Source organism: Pleurodeles waltl, chromosome 6 (genome assembly GCF_031143425.1).
Source record: "Pleurodeles waltl isolate 20211129_DDA chromosome 6, aPleWal1.hap1.20221129, whole genome shotgun sequence".
NCBI lineage: Eukaryota > Metazoa > Chordata > Amphibia > Caudata > Salamandridae > Pleurodeles > Pleurodeles waltl.
The window spans coordinates 324,361,028-324,380,344 of record NC_090445.1 but is presented as its reverse complement, the minus strand read 5'-3'; the positions used below and the strand labels follow the sequence as shown (position 1 = coordinate 324,380,344).

General features: G+C 44.7%; 1 protein-coding gene across 2 annotated transcripts in view; it reads right to left on the bottom strand.

The window, feature by feature from the left end:
- Positions 1–19,317, bottom strand: part of NEDD8 (NEDD8 ubiquitin like modifier) — a 90,074-nt gene that overhangs the window by 9,825 nt on the left and 60,932 nt on the right. For both annotated transcript variants that reach the window (XM_069238166.1, XM_069238164.1), the window contains exon 2: positions 7,230–7,277. In XM_069238166.1, coding sequence (XP_069094267.1) covers positions 7,230–7,277 — 48 coding nt within the window. The remainder of the gene's footprint in view (positions 1–7,229; positions 7,278–19,317) is intronic.

Here is a 19,317-nt window from a genome sequence, read left to right as displayed (position 1 = left end):
GCTTTTTCTTTTTCCTAATCCCAGCCCACATGATTAGTACACTTCTTTGGAGTACAAAACCCTAGCCTGAGCAATAACCCACTATACAAGTACATATTACTGTACAGCATCTCCCTAAATTCTCCTCCTGTTAAGGATAATAGGTTTAGAGCTTGTGTCCAGATAAAAGGCCTTGATTTAAAACATTGTGCAAGCCTTTAAATATATTACGTTTCTGCAAGAATAGTTCTTAATATCTTCAAGTTACCCTGCAGTACACGTAAGACCCACAGCTTACCAGTTAGGTTGCTTTGAGACTTGTTCCTCAAGACTATTTTTTGTTTTTAGTTTGTTGACACTGGGATGCCAACAGTCTTAAGTCTACACACACATTTTATTAAATTTCCAAAATATACATAATTAAGTAGTTTTATTAAAAAAAAAAATAATAATAATCCTATGTAAGGATGCAGTTCAGTCATTCTTGCCCTGCCTCTTTATGGATTCTCTGAGTGACAGTATTTATTGGTTTTCTGTTCATGATTAATCCGGAGATTGTTGAATTGCAGGCGAGGTAGTGTATATCCCTGGTAATAATGAGATGGGTCTCTAAACCACCTCATTTGGATAATCTGAACAGTGCCTTGCTGGGTAGCATAGAACTACTTGTATCATCTTCTGTAATTCCTAAAATGAGTACACAGGCTTTCTAGTAACAACCTATGATACTACAGACTGGTACAACAGCACTTTTGTCTGAAGGACATTAACAAACTGCAGTCTGCATTGCCAACGTGTTGACTGCAAACTCTGAAAGGGTCACGAATAAGCTCTTAAAAAAACAAAAACAATAAAAAGAGCACGAGCAATGTATTAGTGTGGCCAGTGCTTGTTTTGTTTGGTGTAAATCCATTTATTAGTTTAAGGGGTTTATAATATTAAATGGTGCCAGGTGAATATTAAAGGGTTAAGTGCATACTGATAACACTACACAAGTGCACATAACATACTTGGAGTGTAAGGCTCACAAACTGAGGAATCCATGGAAGGCATTTCAAACTTGTAACAAATCCAAAAGGCTGCGACCGTTTTCCCCTGTTCAATATTTCAGGCTGTGCACGTAACACACTTGGAGTGTAAGGCTCACAAACTGGAGAATCCATGGAAGGCATTTCCTACTTGTAACAAATCTAAAAGGCTGCGACCGTTTTTCCCTGTTCAATATTTCAGGTTGCGTGAAGTCAAAAACAGTATGTGGACCCTTCCAATCAGATTGTCTACTGTGATTGTTAAAGAGTTTTTTAATGTGCCTTACATTATCCGTATGCGAGGACTTGAAAATGGATTAAGAACTCCAAGTTATTCGGGGTTTAAGGGGACAAGTAAAGGATAACCGTATTACAGGGAGTTAACAAGAATGGCAACCAGAATACCCACATCTGTTCCTCGCAAAATATGTATTGGTGGGGATAGCAAAACATAGAATGTGATCAACGACCACTGTCTGGCCATGCAGAATAGCTGGTTTTATGGCCAGTAAACATAGCCTGGTGCAAAAACATCCTGTGTGGCATTAAGTTTGTTAAACATAAGCAGTTAATACTCTTCAGTTAAAAGGGATGTTATGCTTAAGAGTGACAACCTGAAAATGGCGGAATTTGCTGGTTATGGTAAACTATATAGCCGCAATTCTTTAGAATGCACTCCACACATAATATCACAGATGTTTTTAATATAAACCGGTGATATTATCAATGACATCCACTGAAGCCAGACCCGTACCCTTATTCTACGGTGGCTAACCAAACAAAAAACACAGTAAGCTCTGGAAAAAAAGCAGTGTTTAGAGTAGGGCTTTGACAAATACCAGGCCTAGCACTGAATGGTAATTACAAAAGGCATGCACACTTGGCCTCACGGGCCAAGTGCTGGGCTTGTCTATGGCTTCCTCTTAGCACAACCATAGCCTCACCTAGTGGGCCTTTGAGTAGGGGTCTTGAAAACAGTCCATGGCTGAAGCTCGGGCTACGCAAACCAATCTCTGGGCACGGTTGAAGCCCATGCCCAGCAGGACTGAGATTAGGCAGGCCATATACTCCGAGCACAATGGCCATGGCATTTGACCAAGCTCGGTGAATTCTTGTGGCAGAGGTGCTGAAGGTATCGCCCTGAGCACAGACCTCTGGGAAAAGCCAAAGATTTTATCAGTGATGACGTGCTCAATGACCGGATGTTCATGGTCATAAGTGCACTGTAGAAAGGCATGGTGGGGTAGCTCATGATAAATCAAAAACTTCAGTATTTAGGTTTTGGATTAGAATATTTTCAACTAATATTTTCTCAGACGAATTTCTGTTATTTGTTAGCAAGATTACCAGAACTTCACTATAACTTAGTTTTTTTAAACAATCTTTATCCAACATTTTCTGCAGTTTGAGTCTTCTTGATAGAGCTCAAAGAATATTCAATTCACACTTCCTGCAGTAAAATGACTGCAGTTTATTGAAAGAACTCTAGTGGAAGTAGGATGCTACCTTTCTTTATTCTCAATGACGACTGCACAGCAGACTACAAAATATGGGTGGAATGGTTACATTGTATTGTAATATATATATATATTTTTTAACAATGCTGTTTAAAGTATTTCACCAAAGATGATGAAAAAAAATTCAAAGCACGTCAACCTATAAAAAGTTGCAATATTTAAGGAAAAAACAGATTCAGGAGGGGGTGAGAAGATTCAGGCTTGAGACTGAGGGCCACATGTACAAAGATCAGGTCTTGCGACTCGCAAATTGCGAGACCTAGCGACTCGCAAAACCTGATGTACAACAGTGTCAATGACACTGTTTGTGATTCGCAATGGGGTCGCAAATGACCTACCTCATGAATATTCAGGAGGTAGGTCGCAATTTGCGACCCCATTGGGAATGGAGGTATTCACAGAGATGGTGGCCTGCTGGGGTCAGCAGACCACCATGTATGTGACTGCTATTAAATAAAGCAGTTTTTTTTTTTTTCATAAAAATTGTAGCCACTTTTCCTTAACCCCTTCATTGCCAGGCCTTTTCCAGTGCAGAGCATTTTTTTGGGGCTATTTGGGGCAGTATGCGCTTAGGCCCTCAACCTTTTGTCCACATAAGCTATCCACTCCAAATTTGCGTCCTTTTTTCCAACATCCTAGGGATTCTAGGGGTACACAGAGTTTGTGGGTTCCCCTGGAAGAGACCAAGAAATTAGCCAAAATACAGCAAAAATTTCATTTTTTTAAAACAAAAAAAATGGGGGAAAAGGGCTGCAGAAGAAGGCTTGTGGTCTTTCCCCTGAAAATGGCATCAACAAATGGGTTGCGGTGCTAAAATCACCATCTTCCCAGCTTTCAGGAACAGGCAGACTTGAATCAGAAAACCACATTTTTCAACACTATTTTGTCATTTTCCTGGGACATACCCCATTTTTACTACTTTTTGTGCTGTCAGCCTACTTCCAGTTAGTGACAGAAACGGGGGTGAAACCAATGCTGGATCCCGGAAAGCTAAACATTTTTTTAAAATAAACAAAATTCTGAATTCAGCAAGGGATCATTTGTGTAGATTCTACAAGGTCTTCCTACAGAAAATAACAGCTGAAATAAAAAAATTGAAATTGAGGTAAAAAAAAAAAACAGCAAAAAAAAAAAATACAAAAAACTGCCATTCATCTTCACGTTTTACTCTAACTTTTTCCAGCGATGTCAGATTTTTAAAAGCAATATACCATTACATCTGCAGGACTCTTCTGGTTGCGGGGATATATAGGGCTTGTAGGTTCATCAAGAACCCTAGGTACCCAGAGCCAATAAAGGAGCTGGACCTTGCAATGGGTTTTCATTCTATACCGGGTATATAGCAATTAATTTGCTGAAATATAAAGAGTGAAAAATAGGTATTAAAAAAACCTTTGTATTTCTAAAATGGGCACAAGATAAGGTGTTGAGAAGCAGTGGTTATGTGCACATCTCGGAATTCTGGGGTTTCCATACTAGCATGTGAACTACAGGGCATTTCTCGAATAGTCATCTTTTTTTACACACGGTCTTACATTTGGAAAGAAAAAATGTAGAGGAAGACAAGGGGCAATAACACTTGTTCTGCTATTCTGTGTTCCCCCAAGTCTCCCGATAAAAATGGTACCTCACTTGCGTGGTTAGGCCTACTGCCTGCAACAGGAAATGCAACATGGACATATCACACTTTCCCCAAAGAAAACTGACATGTTTTTTTGGAAAGTGCCTAGCTGTGGATTTTGGCCTCATGGGAAAACCTACCAAACCTGAGCATTTTTTAAAACTAGACACCTAGGGGAATCCAAGATGGGGCTCTTATCAGGTTCTGTTACCCAGAATCCTTTGCAACCCTCAATATTTGGTCAAAAAAACATTTTTTCTCACATTTCGGTGACAAAGTTCTGGAATCTGAGAGGAGCCACAAAAAACAATATGTGGACACATCAAAATTATCAAATACTAAACGACCTGTTTTTGTGGGGTTGGGGGCCTGTGTTTTTTGTCCGGGCTCAGCAGCCATATAGGGAAACCTACCAAACCCAAACATTTCTGAAAACTAGACAACCGAAGGAATCCAGGGAGGTGCGACTTGCGTGGATCTCCCAATGTTTTCTTACCCAGAATCCTCAGCAAACCTCACATTTAGCGTACATTTTTTTTTTTTTTAAACAAAAAAAAATCAATCACATGGTCACCGCATTTCTGTGAGGGATCACCGCACCGGGACCAATTTTCTACAACCCATTGTTCTCCTCAGTCTCCCGGTAAAAATGATACCTCACTTGTGTAGGTGGGCCAAGTGCCTGTGATAGGGAAGAGCCAAAACATGTCAAAATTGAGGGCGGAACCAAAGCGGGTCCAAAAGGGCAGTTTGAAAAAAACATTTTTAGGCTGACAAGTGCAGCAGAATTTTTATCGGTATGGATGAGACAATGCTGGGTGGTAGGAATTTTGTGGATTCCCGCAGATTCCGGAAGGCTCCATGTGAAAAATTATTGATTTCCAGCAAAGTTCGAGGTTTGCAGGAAATTGTGGGTAAGAACATGGCACGGGGTGCATGTGAAGCACACCACCCTGGAATCACCCAGATGTTTAGTTTTCAGGTGTGTCTAGGTCTTGTGGATTTTTCTACATGGCAGCGTCCCAAAGTCCAAAAATTGCAGCCCTCACCATTCTAAGTGGGACAATTTTGAGAGTTAGCCAAGCTCTCATGGCCCAAATGTAAAACCAAACCCAAAATAATCAAAATTCCTCTTGCTTGCCGTGGGATAACATGTTTTAGTGTGCGGGGGAGACTGTTGCCCCCTTCAGTTGGGGTAGGGACATAACCACGCCCATACTGCTTGATAGCCACCACCCCACTATTTTTTTTTTTCAAATTCCCAGTCATCTAGTAGACTGACCGCCTTCCCCACGCCTGGGTGTGGATTGGCAGTAATTGCCCAATCTGCCAATTGGTGGGCAGAACGTCTTTGGCCCCATTTCTTTTGAGGTGGAAGTATGGCCATACCCCCACCCTCTATTTTGAAAATAAGTCTTCCCTGGTCTCTGGTGGGCTTTCCGCCCCCCTTGGGGGCAGATGGGCCTTTCAAAAAGAGGCTGATCTGCCCCCAAGGGGGGCAGATATGGCCAACAGTAATGTGCCCCCATGGGGAGCGGCCCTTGCCCAAGGGGCTGCCCCCAAACAAAACACACACACCATTCCCCGGCCTAAGTGGTTTCTACCCCTGCTGGGGCAGATTGGCCTATTAGAAATAGGCCTAAAATAACTTTTTTCACAATCAATTTTGTTACATTTTCATCATAATAATATTCATTTACAACTACTAGAAATGTTAAAATTTTCAATTCTCAGTAAAATATTTTCGATAAGACGGGTTTGACAAGGCAGATTTTGACATAGAAGCACAAGGAGCTATCACCTGAAGATTAAGCCTTACAGAGGACAGAGGCCAAACAAATACAGTTGCACATGCTCTTCTTGAATGCTCGTTTTGTTATGAGCCAAGAATGACGATATCAGACATGAAACTCAATATGGCTACGTTCACCACTATTAAAGAAGCATGAACGTGGGTGACCAAGGCAGGTTTACAATTCAACACTCTTCAGTAGTTAGAAAATGAAAATGTTAGGTACACATAGCAGATTTATTTAATGTCATTTCAGAATGCTTAGTTAGAAATCAGTGGCGGCTGCTGTAAAATAAATTGGGGGCAGAGCAGGGGAAGGAAGAAGAAAAAAATAAATTCATAAATAACTCACCTTGGGGCTGCCGCTTCGATGCTCTTCTGTACCTCTCGACTCCCAGACTCCCTACACCAACCCAGAACTGCTCTCATGCTGGTAATACCCAGCATGAGAGAAGCACCGGGACTGATCTGAGCGGATCCGTTTGAGGCTCAGTCAGGCCCTAGAATCCTGTCTCTGTTCTTCACCCAGCTGTGCAGCACAGCTCGGGTACAGAGATCTAAGTGTACATGTAAGCTTGGCGATCCTAAGACGGCTGACCAAACTCACATGCGCACTTGCAGCAGGGCCCACCACTCCTCCTCACTGCTGCTGCCCATTAGGATGAATTGGCCCCACCCAGCTCTAGACTCTGCTCAGCAAGGAAAAAAAAAACAAAAAACAAAAAAAAACAATAATACGCTGTTTTATTATCATTTTATTTTCCATTTTGTCACTGCTGAGAGAGCAGTGGGCGATGCTCCTACACCTTAACAGAGGAGCAGCCGCTGTTATAAATGTGTATTACATTTTATTATTTATATTTGGGATTTAGTTCACATTGCAGTGCTTTCTTTGCCCCGACTGTTCAGTGGACTAATGCATCCACTCGAGGAATCAGTGTTTGACCCCATGGTCATAGTTACGAATCCTGGGGGGGGGGGTCAATTCAGCCTTTCATCCTTCGTAAGTCAATAAAATTAGCACTTTTTTGTTGGGAAATAAGCATCAGCTATGGGCACAGGCTTGGACTGCGATTCAACACTCCTGCTGTTGCTTAAATATTAGAGTTGTCAGACAGTTGAACAAGTAACTCACTTGACACGGCATGCGAGTGGCTCTACTTTGATGAGTGTCTATGAATGCAATAATGTGGGAACTGCACAGGTAAAGTCAAGAGGCAGCCACCTTTACACAAACATCCCTATGGTTCAAGTATCACAGTGACACAGACTGTCGAAGGACAGGTGCTTACCTTGTCTGTGGGTTCAATGTCAATCTCAATCTCTTTCCCAGTCAGCGTCTGCAATAGCAAAAATGTCAAGTCACAGACAGTGATTAAGCTCTTATATAAAAGTGTGCAGATGTGTTCACTTAAGATTGCATGTTACAGCTAAATATCCCAACCACGTGAACCACTACAGTATTATCTGCCCCATCTTACACAACTCCAGTTATCCAGTAATTCCACTCAGCATTCATCCCTTCTTACCACATTCCCGGCAGTGATGATCCTTATATATTACTATTGCCCCTCCTCAAACTTCATACAACCTTAAAAACCAAAGAGACTCCACTGGTTGTATTAGCATGCTGAATCATTTGTCATAACTCCCTTAGGTCTATACAAAATAGGACAAATGAAACTACAGAAGATCCTCGGAAGACCACTAAAAAATATCTGCAAAAAACAACCATACCACATAGGAACCACCCTGATGAATATTGACCACCTAGCAACAGAAAGAACTAATTCTTCTCACCACAGGAAACTACTTCGAAGATAGATAATGAAGCCTCAAGCCATGTCATGGCCTTCTTTATAACAATCAAACACCATCAACCAAAATAAAATGGACTCCCAAATTAATATGCATTCAAACTTAATACAGAGAGCCACAATAAAATGGTCATCCTTCAAAAAAAAAAAAAAAGAAAAACCACTACAAGTTTTTCAATTGCAGACTTCACTAAACCTTTGTTCAAGGTAATTGAATAAAATCCAGTGCTAACAACATTGCCTCACGAATTTGAAGGCTCTTCAACAAATCGCTGGAAAAGGAAATAGTGCTGCCTTGGTTGGGGGTTGTGGGGGGGCGGAACTGGCGTGTACCACATTCAACCTCTTTTCCCTTCAGTAAAAATCATTGAAAAGGTAGTCTTGTTGTCACAAGGACTCTCTCACATTTACAGCAATGATCTCTTGAACGTTTTCCAATTTGGCTCTCACCCCAAACAGCACAGAAATTGTGAACTTCCAAATCATGTACAGCATATGGATGGTAGTAGCTATGGCATTACCCCTACATCCCAATCATTGCTAATGGAGTAAATTAAAACTGCAGCTGTTTGACCCCAAAAAAGAAAAAAGAAAAAAAGGCTAGTTGAGAAATCTGAAGATATGAAACACTCAAGATGTAATGTATACAGAATAATACAAAAGTGTAAATCAAACGACAATACAGACTTATGAACCTGGATCCCCAATATATCACTGAAATTGAGGAGGGTGGCAGGAATGGAAAGAATATGGTTACACCATGAATAGAGGAATATTGAGATCTAGTTTCACTGCCCTCTCTTCATTCTGAACTGATAAAATCGGTACATATCCTGCCAGAAGTCCCAAGAAATAATTAACCTATCACCTTCAGGCAAGACAGCTGGGGTTGATGGCCTGCCCAGCGACATTTATAGAATTTTGCCACATAAACTATCTCCCTTTTGTCTCCAACAAACTGACAATCTGTGCTGGAAACATAGTATTCCTTAACCCCTTCGCTGCCAGGCCTTTTCCCCCTCCTGTGCCAGGCCTTTTTTTGCCTATTTGGGACAGTTCGCGCTTAGGCCCTCCTAACTTTTTGTCCACATAAGCTAACCAAGCCAAATTTGCGTCCTTTTTTTCCAACATCCTAGGGATTCTAGAGGTACCCAGACTTTGTGGGTTCCCCTGAAGGAGGCCAAGAAATTGGCCAAAATACAGTGAAAATTTCGTTTTTTTAAAAAAAAATGGAAAACGTGGCTGCAGAAGAAGGCTTGTGGTTTTTCTCCTGAAAATGGCATCAACAAAGGGTTTGCGGTGCTCAACTCAGCAGCTTCCCAGCTTTCAGGAACGGGCAGACTTGAATCAGAAAACCCAATTTTTCAACACAATTTTGGCATTTTACAGGGACATACCCCATTTTTGCAATTGTTTGTGCTTTCAGCCTCCTTCCAGTCAGTGACAGAAATGGGCATGAAACCAATGCTGGATCCCAGAAACCTAAACATTTCTGAAAAGTAGACAAAATTCTGAATTCAGCAAGGGGTCATTTGTATAGATCCTACAAGGGTTGCCTACAGAAAATAACAACTGAAAAAGAAAAATATTGAAATTGAGGTGAAAAAAACATAAATGTTTCTCTACGTTTTACTCTGTAACTTTTCCCTGCAATGTCAGATTATCGAAAGCAATATACCGTTACGTCTGCTGGACTCCTCTGGTTGCGGGGATATATAGGGCTTGTAGGTTCATCAAGAACCCAAGGAACCCAGAGCCAATAAATGAGCTGCACCCTGACGTGCGTTTTCATTCTATACCGGGTATACAACAATTCATTTGCTGAAATATAAAGAGTGAAAAATTGCTATCAAGAAAATCTTTGTATTTCCAAAAAGGGCACAAGATAAGGTGTTGAGGAGCAGTGGTTATTTGCACATATCTGAATTCCGGGGTGACCATACTAGCATGTGAATTACAGGGCATTTCTCAAATAGATGTCTTTTTTACACACTCTCCTATATTTGGAAGGTAAAAATGTAGAGAAAGACAAGGGACAATAACACTTGTTTTGCTAATCTATGTTCCCCCAAGTCTCCCGATAAAAATGATACCTCACTTGTGTGGGTAGGCCTAGCGCCTGCGACAGGAAACGCCCCAAAGCGCAACATGGACACATCCAAATTTTTGAAAGAAAACAGAGGTGTTTTTTGCAAAGTGCCTACCTGTAGATTTTGGCCTCTAGCTCAGCCGGCACCTAGGGAAACCTACCAAACCTGTGCATTTCTGAAAACTAGAGACCTAGGGGAATCCAAGGAGGGGTGACTTGCGGGGCTCGGACCAGGTTCTGTTACCCAGAATCCTTTGCAAACCTCAACATTTGGCTAAAAAAACACATGTTCCTCACATTTCTGTGGCAGAAAGTTCTGGAATCTGAGAGGAGCCACAAATTTCCTTCCACCCAGCGTTCCCCCAAGTCTCCCGATAAAAATGATACCTCACTTGTGTGGGTAGGCCTAGCGCCCGCGACAGGAAACGCCCCAAAGCGCAACGTGGACACATCCAAATTTTTGGAAGAAAACAGAGGTGTTTTTTGCGAAGTGCCTACCTGTAGATTTTGGCCTCTAGCTCAGCCGGCACCTAGGGAAACATACCAAACCTGTGCATTTCTGAAAACTAGAGACATAGGGGAATCCACGATGGGGTGACTTGCGGGGCTCGGACCAGGTTCTGTTACCCAGAATCCTTTGCAAACCTCAAAATCTGGCTAAAAAAACACATGTTCCTCACATTTCTGTGGCAGAAAGTTCTGAAATCTGAGAGGAGCCACAAATTTCCTTCCACCCAGCGTTCCCCCAAGTCTCCCGATAAAAATGATACCTCACTTGTGTGGGTAGGACTAGCGACCACGAACGGAAAGGGCCCAAAACACAACGTGGACACATCACATTTTTTTATAAAAAGCAGTGCCTACCTGTGGATTTTGGCCTGTAGCTCAGCCGGCACCTGGGGAAACCTAGCAAACCAGCGCATTTTTGAAAACTGGAATCCAAGATGGGGTGACTTGCAGGGCTCTGACCAGGTTATGTTACCCAGAATCCTTTGCAAACATCTAAATTTGGCCCAAAAAACATGTTTTCCTCTCATTTCGGTGACAGAAAGTTCTGGAATCTGAGAGGAGCCACAAATTTCCTTCCACCCAGCGTTCCCCTAAGTCTCTCGATAAAAATGGTACCTCACTTCTGTGGGTAGGCCTAGCGCCCACGAAAGGAAATGGCCCAAAACACAACGTGGACACAACATATTTTTTCACAGAAAACAGAGGTGTTTTTTGCAAGGTGCCTACCTGTGGCGTTTGGCCTGCAGCTCAGCCGGCCCCAGGGGGAGGGGGGGGGGGGGGGGGGGGGGGGGGGCAGAAATGCCCTAAAATAAATTCCCCCCCCAACCCGCAACCCCCCAAACCCACTCCCCCCCCCGAGCGACCCTTGACCTAAACTCTGCCAATCTGCCCCCAGGGGGGCAGAAATGATCTAAATACAATTTGCCCCCCGGGGAGCGACCCTTGCCTGATGGGTCGCTCCCCATCTCTAAAAAAAAACAAACAAACAACAACAAAAAAAAACACAAAAAAAATTTTGCCCTGGCGCCTAGAGGTTTCTGCTCCCCCCCCTGGGGGCAGATTGGCCTAATAATAGGCCGATCTGCCCCCAGGGGGGGCAGAAATGGCCTAAAATAAATTTCTCTTGCCTAAGGGGACGCTCCCCATCTGTAAAACACAACAACAACAAAAATCCCTGGTGCCTAGTGGTTTCTGCCCCCGTGGGGGCAGAGCGGCCTAATAAAAATAGGCTGATCTGCCCCCATGGGGGGCAGAAATGGCCTAAAATAAATTTGCCCCCCCAAGGGAACGACCCTTGCCTAAGGGGTCGCTCCCCTAACGTGAAAAACAAACAAACAAAAAAAGCTCCCTGGTGTCTGGTGGTTTCTGCTCCCCTTGGGGGAAGATTGGCCTCATAAAAATAAGCCAATCTGCCCCCAAAGGGGGCAGAAATGGCCTAAATATAATTTCCCCCCTATGGGAGCGACCCTTGCCTAAGGGGTCGCTCCCCACATCTAAAACACAAAAGAAAACAAATAAAAAAAACAAAAAAACAAAAGTATCCCTGGTGTCTAGAGGTTTCTGCCCCCACTGGGGGCAGAAAAGGCCTTCAGAAAAAAATGACCCCCTGGGAGCGACCCTTACCCAAGGGGTCGCTCCCTTTTTGTCACTTCCCCCCCCAAAAAAACATCCCTGGTGTCTAGTGGGGTTTCAAAAGCCGGATTGCAAGCAATCCGGCTTTTGAAACCCTGGGAGAGACTTCAAAGGGAAGGAAATACATTTCCTTCCCTTTGAAGCCCCTCCGGGCCTCCCCCACGTGATCGAAAGAGAAATGCTGAGCATTTCTCTTTCGATCGCGCTGGAAGCAGAGGAGGTTGTGTGATTGTCAGCGCGCACTCGGGGGTTGAAGAGGAAGGGATTCCCCTGTCAGCCCTGACCTAGGGGGGTGGCCCTCGGGGGGAGGGCTAGCGCTTCTCCCGAGGGCAGCATTCAGGACGTAATGGTTACGTCCATGGCGCCACACGCGCGCTGCCATGGACGTAACCATTACGTCCGTGGCGGGGAAGGGGTTAAGAAAGATAAACCCTGTATACAGTTTAACACATAGCAGTCATTATTGCTATTATGAATAGATAAAAAAGTTACTTACCTGTAGCACCGATCTTTCTGGGGTGGAAACTATCTGCAGAATACTCCAAGGTGTCATTAAATCCGGAATGTTCAAAGCTCTAACGTTGCCGGTAAGGGATACTGGCTTTTTATGGACGCTAGAAGTGATGCCGGATGATGTCACCAAAGCCATACAACTCTCACCCAGGTGCTATGACGTTAGTTGCCATCCATTTTTTCCCAAGCCTTTGAGGCAAGTGGATGGACTGGCATCGACAAGTACTGAATTGGAACCTTATCAGCTTCCCATAAAACACACCCATCAAATGAGTAGGCGGGCGTAGCAAAAGTGTGTAAGGATGCTCAAGTAGCCTCCTTGCAGATATCTGCTATAGAAGGCCCTCTGGCAAGGGCAGAGGATAAAGATTTAGCCCTTGTACAATGAGCTCTGATCCTTTCAGGAGGTGCTATCTTGACCAAAGTGCAGCAGGCCTTTAAGGAGAGGATAATCCACCTGGCTACTGCCCATTTCTGGTCTGCTTAGGCTTTCTTGGAACCCCATTAGCCAACAAAGAGCTGGCCGACTAATCATATATCCTAGGTGTTGTCCAGGTAGAAAAAGACCACCTGATAAGAACCCAACCTATGAAGCTGCTCCTTCTGCTTTGTGGGGGGGGGGGGGCAGGGGAAATGTCAGAATATGGTGATAGCAGATACAGCTTAATAAACCCATAAAAAAAAGAAAAAATTCAACAGGGAACTCTGGTCTCAAAGACAGATGAACACCAACAATGCAGTCAAATAACCCTTTACAGTTACAACCGCAGGCTGCCTACCACCACTTGACTCAGGACAGTACAAACAGTAGGATTTCCAACATGTATGACAGACACAGTGTATGCTGTAGTCTAGGCACCATGAAATAAAACTGTTCCATTTGCCAGATTTAACAAATTTTTGCAGAGTCGATGAGCTGATAGGATTATACAGACTACCTCCTGTGGCAGCTGAAAGCAGCTGAAAAGCCCCCACTCATTCTTCATGAATAGAGGTGTAGGCCATTCAGGCTGGAGTGCAGCACCATCAACCGTCAACCCTCCCACTGGGAGAGAAGATCCAGTCTGAACAGCAGCTTGAGAGGGGGGGGACTTCGGGAGAAGCAACGACACTGTCCTTAAAGCAATCCAGTTTCAATGAGTTGGGCTTTGTCCTGGCGAATCATCCTTAAAACATGAGAAATCAAGGGTGTGGGACCAGCTGAAAGTTCCAGCTAAACTGAAATGCAGCTCCAAAGTCTCCTCTGAACAGATACTGGAGAGCACAGAAATGCCAGCCTTGAGCAGTTTGAGAGGAGGCAAACAAGTCCACTTGAGGAGTGCCCAACCAAGCAAAGATGTTTTGGACTACCTTCAGCTGGAGAACCACTTGCAAAGTTTCTCTGGCTCATGCTGTTGGCTATCACTGTCAATACTTCTGGGCAGAGGATTTGAGACCCTTCTCATACCACATTGCTGTTGTATTGTCCATCAAGACCTGGACAGCCCGACTTTGGATGGAGGAGGAAGGCATTGAGTGCCAGCTGAATTGCCTGCAGTTCCAGAAAGTTGATCTGAAGCACCTGCTCCTAGAAGAGAACAGAGGCTTCTGATCTCCTGGTCTTCCAGGTGAACCCTCCTCCCCCACCAACACTCCTGGGAGAGGCATCTGCCACCACCATGCCCACAATCATAGGGTACCACAATAGTGTCCAACAGGTCTTCCTAGTGCTGTAACCTCTGCCTGCTGAGATACCACTGCAGAGCCTATGTCAACGTGCGTTTGTGACCAACAGAACTCAACAAGATCTAGCAAGGGCAAGACTAAAGATTGGAATGTGTGTGCCCAACAGAAAGGATGGGACCATTGTCTGGATGCGGAGAATTCTCTGAAGAGGGACGGAGGAAAGGTGCCGAAAAGGGTACTGTCCAGACCGATCCTATGTACTGAAGGCATTGAGAGGGAGCCAAGTGAGACTTGGACGTACTGATTGAAAAGCCCAGGTCAAACAGTAGACATACGATCTGGCTCTGATCATCAAATCACGCATTTATGGAAAACTGGGATGCTTGTCCTTCAGGGATAGGATGCAATCATCGGCATCACCTAGGTGAAGACTGAAGGTGCTGACGTCAAGCCAAAGGGGAGTACAGCAAATTGGCAGAACCCAACACAAAATGAAAGTGCTCATTTCAGCAACGGTGCTCCCATTTCTTCTTGAAGACCGGAAAGGTGATCTGGAGCAAGGGAATAAGTTGGGGGTGGGTATGTGGAGAGGAGCCTGAAAGAAGGAATGGGTATACCCCATTTCTATAACCTGAAGAATGCACATGTAATGGCTTTCCAGGCCAAGAAGAAAAGAGGACGCCCACCCCCACAGGCTCTATGTGGGCTTGGTGAAGCAAATTAGACCAGATTTACTGATTATGAAGGGAAGGAGGTAGCTTGTGGAGTGATATACGGCCCTTACCTCTGGCTCTACACCTGTACTGCTTGACCCACTGATTTTGTAGCGGTTTGGTCTGGGGCTGAAAAGACAGACTGTGTTCTCACATGAACTGTCAAAAATGTTAAAACAGATGATAGTCCCTGGTACGCTGAAGGTGTTCGAGTTTCAGGGACTGCTCCGTAAAATCAGCTTTATCCCCAAACCAATGTGCCCCATCAAAAGAGACCGTCCCTTACAACTTCCTGGAAGAGGCAGTCACGTCCTCCAGCATGAGGCGAGTGACTAGCTGAAGGAACAGAGCTGAACAGCACTGGTGTAGCAGTCAAAGATTTAAACATGGCTAGGAGATAAGAAGGTGCCACGAGCCAGTGTGTGTGCTGGAGGAGAGGGGAGTGGGGGGAGAGATTGTGTGTGTGTGTTATAGCTCAATCAATCAAACATTATAGAACGCGCTACTCACCTGTGAGGGTCTCAAGGCACTGGGGGGTGTCACTGTTCGAACAACCATGTCTTGAGGTTCTTTCTGAAGAGCAGGAGGTCTTTGGTTTTGTGGAGGTTGGTGGGGAGAGAGTTCCAGGTTTTGGGGGCGAGGGAGGAGAAGGACCTGCCTCCTGTGGTGGTGCGTTGGATGCGGGGGACTGTGGCTAGGGCGAGGTCGGCTGATCAGAGGTTGCGGGTGGGAGTGTGGAAGTTCACTCTGTCGTTGAGGTAGGTTGGGCTGTTGTTGTGGAGGGATTTGTGTGCGTGGATGAGGATCTTGAATGTGATTCTCTTGTCTATGGGGAGCCAGTGAAGGGATTTGAGGTGTGGCGAGATTCGTTCGTGGCGGGGAAGGCCAAGGACGAGGCGTGCGGCTGTGTTCCTGATTCTCTGGAGTTTGCGTTTGAGTGTGGTGCCGGCATAGAGGGCGTTACCGTAGTCTAGTCTGCTGCTGATGAGTGTGTGGGTGACTGTCTTCCTGGTCTCTGGGGGAATCCATTTGAAGGATTTTTTTTAGAGTGCGGATTGTGTGGAAGCAGGAGGAGGTTAGAGCATTGATTTGCTGTGTCATGGAGAGGGAGGGGTCCAGGCTGATGCCGAGGTTGCGTGCGTGGTTTGCGGGAGTGGGTGAGGGGCCTAGGGCGGTGGGCCACCAGGAGTTGTCCCATATGGTTTTGTTGGGGCCGAAGATGATGATATCGGTTTTGTTCGAGTTAAGCTTGAGGTGGTTAGTTGTCATCCAGTTGGCGGTGTCGAGGAGAGCAGAGTGTAGGTTGGTTTTTTAGCGGTGGTGGGGTTGCGGGTCAGGGAGAGGATGAGTTGGGTGTTATCTGCGTAGCAGAGGATAGTGATTCCGTGTGATCGGAGGATGTTGGCTAGGAGGATCATGTAAATTTTGAAGAGTGTGGGGCTGAGGGAGGACCCTTGGGGGACTCCGCAGATGATCTTGGTAGCGGTGGAGTGGAAAGGTGGAAGGCGGACTCTCTGGGTCCGGTTGGTGAGGAAGGAGGTGAGCCAGTCTAAGTCTTTGAGGAGAATTCCTATGTTGTGGAGGAGTGTGTGGTGGCAGACAGTGTCAAAGGCTGCGGAGAGGTCTAGGAGGATGAGTGCGACGGTCTTGCCTTTGTCGACTTTGGTCCTGATGTTGTCAGTGCATGCGATGAGGGCGGTTTCCGTGCTATGGTTCTTGCGGAACCCGGATTGTGAGGGGTCAAAAGTGTTGTTTTCTTTGAGGAAGTGGGATAGGTGGGCGTTGACTAGTTTCTCCGCAACCTTGGCGGGGAAAGGGAGGAGGGAGATGGGGCGATAGTTGGAGAGTGTCTCCGGGTCAGCTTTGTGTTTTTTTTTTTTTTTTTAGGAGAGCGGTGATTTCCACGTGCTTCCAGGGGTCTGGGTAGGTGGCGGAGTCAAAAGAAGAGTTGATTATGTCGTGGAGTATGGGGGCGATGGTTGGGCTGGCTTTGTTGTAGATGCGATGTGGACAGGGGTCCGAGGGGGATCCAGAGTGGATGGAGTTCATGTTTTTTTCGGTTTCTCAGTGTGTGGTGGGGGCCCAGGTGGTGAGTGGGGCGGGGGGAGAGGGGGTTGAGTTGGGTGAGTGGTATGAAGCTGTTGTGGATGCCCAGGATTTTGTGGTGGAAGTGGTTGGAGAGGGCGTCACATAGGGGCTGTGTGTGTGTGTGTCTGTGTGGGGGGGGATGGGGGTCTATGCCGCTGGCTTTGGCTAGTTCATTAATGATGGTGAAGAGTTCTTTGCTGTTTTGAGAGTTGTTGCCAAGGCGTGTCTTTTAGTGATCTCTTTTGGCGGTGCGTATGAGTTGGTGATGGGTGCGAATAGTGGCTTTGAGGGTGGAGAAGTTGGTTGTGGAGGGTTCAAGCAAAGATGATGTTAAGGAACACTGCTGAGTCAGAGTCTGATTTTGGAAACTCTGGGTAAGGAGGTGTCTGCATCAGAAGTTCCAGGAGCAATGGAGCCGGTGCAAGTGGAGCCAGGAACACTGGAGACTACTGAGTTTCCCAGTGAATATTGTAGTACAGGCTCTCCCGCTATGCAGGGACAGCCACCTAAATTTATGAGGTTCATTCACAGGATGCGAACCTTTGGGGGAAAAAGGAATGCCCTGCAAAGCATTATAGGGCAAGTTTCCCAGTGAATATTGTAGTATCTGCTCTCCTGCTGTGCAGGGAGAAACGCGTTGAGGATTTAATATCTTTTGGTTGATTTCACGCTACATAAAGAACAAAAACACACACAAGACACAACTACGTTCATGTTCTGATTGTGTAAAGTAATGAACAAGAAAACGCAAACATGGAAAACGAACTGTGCGTGTAAACAACCAAGGTGTAAGGAATCTGTACTTGGTTGGTGCTCCTCAACCACGAACGGAAGTGAGGTATCAGCTGAGGGAACCAGCAGCAAAGAAGAGCAACACTGCAGTCAACCTAAGCAGCAGACGGGAACAAAGACTTATGCAATACATCAGTTCTTGCAGACATCCCATGCGTGCTGCCTAGGCTTGAACTAAAAAATAACTTTAGGATTTTTTTGTTCCAGTATCAGGACATGTAAAACTTAAATGTACATGTCTTACTTTTTAAATACAATGGACCCTGCCTAAGGAGCCATTAGGGCTTACCTTTGGGAGTGACTTATCTGTATTAAAAGGGAAGATTTGGGCCTGACAAAGGGTTTATTTTGCTAGACCGAAATGTCAGTTTAAAACTGCACTACAGGCTGATGTGGCAGACTGAGACAGGTTTTAAAAAGCTACTGTAGCACACTGCACAATACGTGCTCCAGGCCCACTAGCAGCATTTAATAATGTATTTAGGCCCTGGTAGTACACCTTTACTAGGGACTAACAGGTAAATTAAAGGTGCAATCAGGTGTAAGCCAATTGTATCATGTGTTAGGGAGCCAGCACACATACTTCAGCACTGGTCATCAGTGGTTAAGTGCATACTTCTAAAGCCAACAAAAACAAATTCAACAAAACAGGAGGGCTGAAGGCAAAAAGTCTGAGGGTGACCATGCAGAGAGCCAGGTCTAGCAAACACCATCATAATGTGTTTGATTTTTATATTACACCATTCACAATCTCCAAATGGCAACTCTAGATATCTGCCACTTGCCCTCAATGTCAGGTACTCACCACCAATCACATATGTTTTCAAACTGTTCTAGAACTAGGGCTAACTGGGACACAGTATTTAAGAGGATTTCCTATGTTAATAAGGTTAGAGATTATTCTGAAATGCATCCTTTTATGCGGAGTTAAACGCCTCAGGGCAAATCTACGTTTTTATTTGCCAATACTTGTCGACATCTCATGATAGCACATCACTGGAAAGACCCAGGTAGTCCAGATGTAAATCAATGGATGCAAGAGATAGTGGATATTTATACATGCAAACTATATATAAATAATACTCACAAACCCAAAAAGTTCTACCAAACTTGAGTTATGTTTGTTCTCATTCCATTTGCTGTAGGACCCGGAATATAGTATTCCTATGTGATTTGAACGTTTCTGTATCTCTAAGGTGCTTGCCAAAACAAAATAAATTATTATATATATATATATATATATATATATATATATATATATATATATATATATATATATATATATATATATATTTATACACGCCTCACATGAGGAGCCTATGAGCGCCAGCCCCTTTATGGTACCCGGTATGGAAAGGTCTTTCATTTTAAGGGCAGCTCTGTTCCTGTTGCGAGGTGGCAGTCACCTCATCGGTAATGATTGAGGCCAGGGACTTGGTGGCAATGTCCGCCCATTAATGCTCCTTGAACTGATACCAACATTTGATAGAAATGAAAACGAGACACTTCCTACTATCCTCTTTACAAGGATGGTTATAGTAGGAGGAGTCCCAGATTGGGT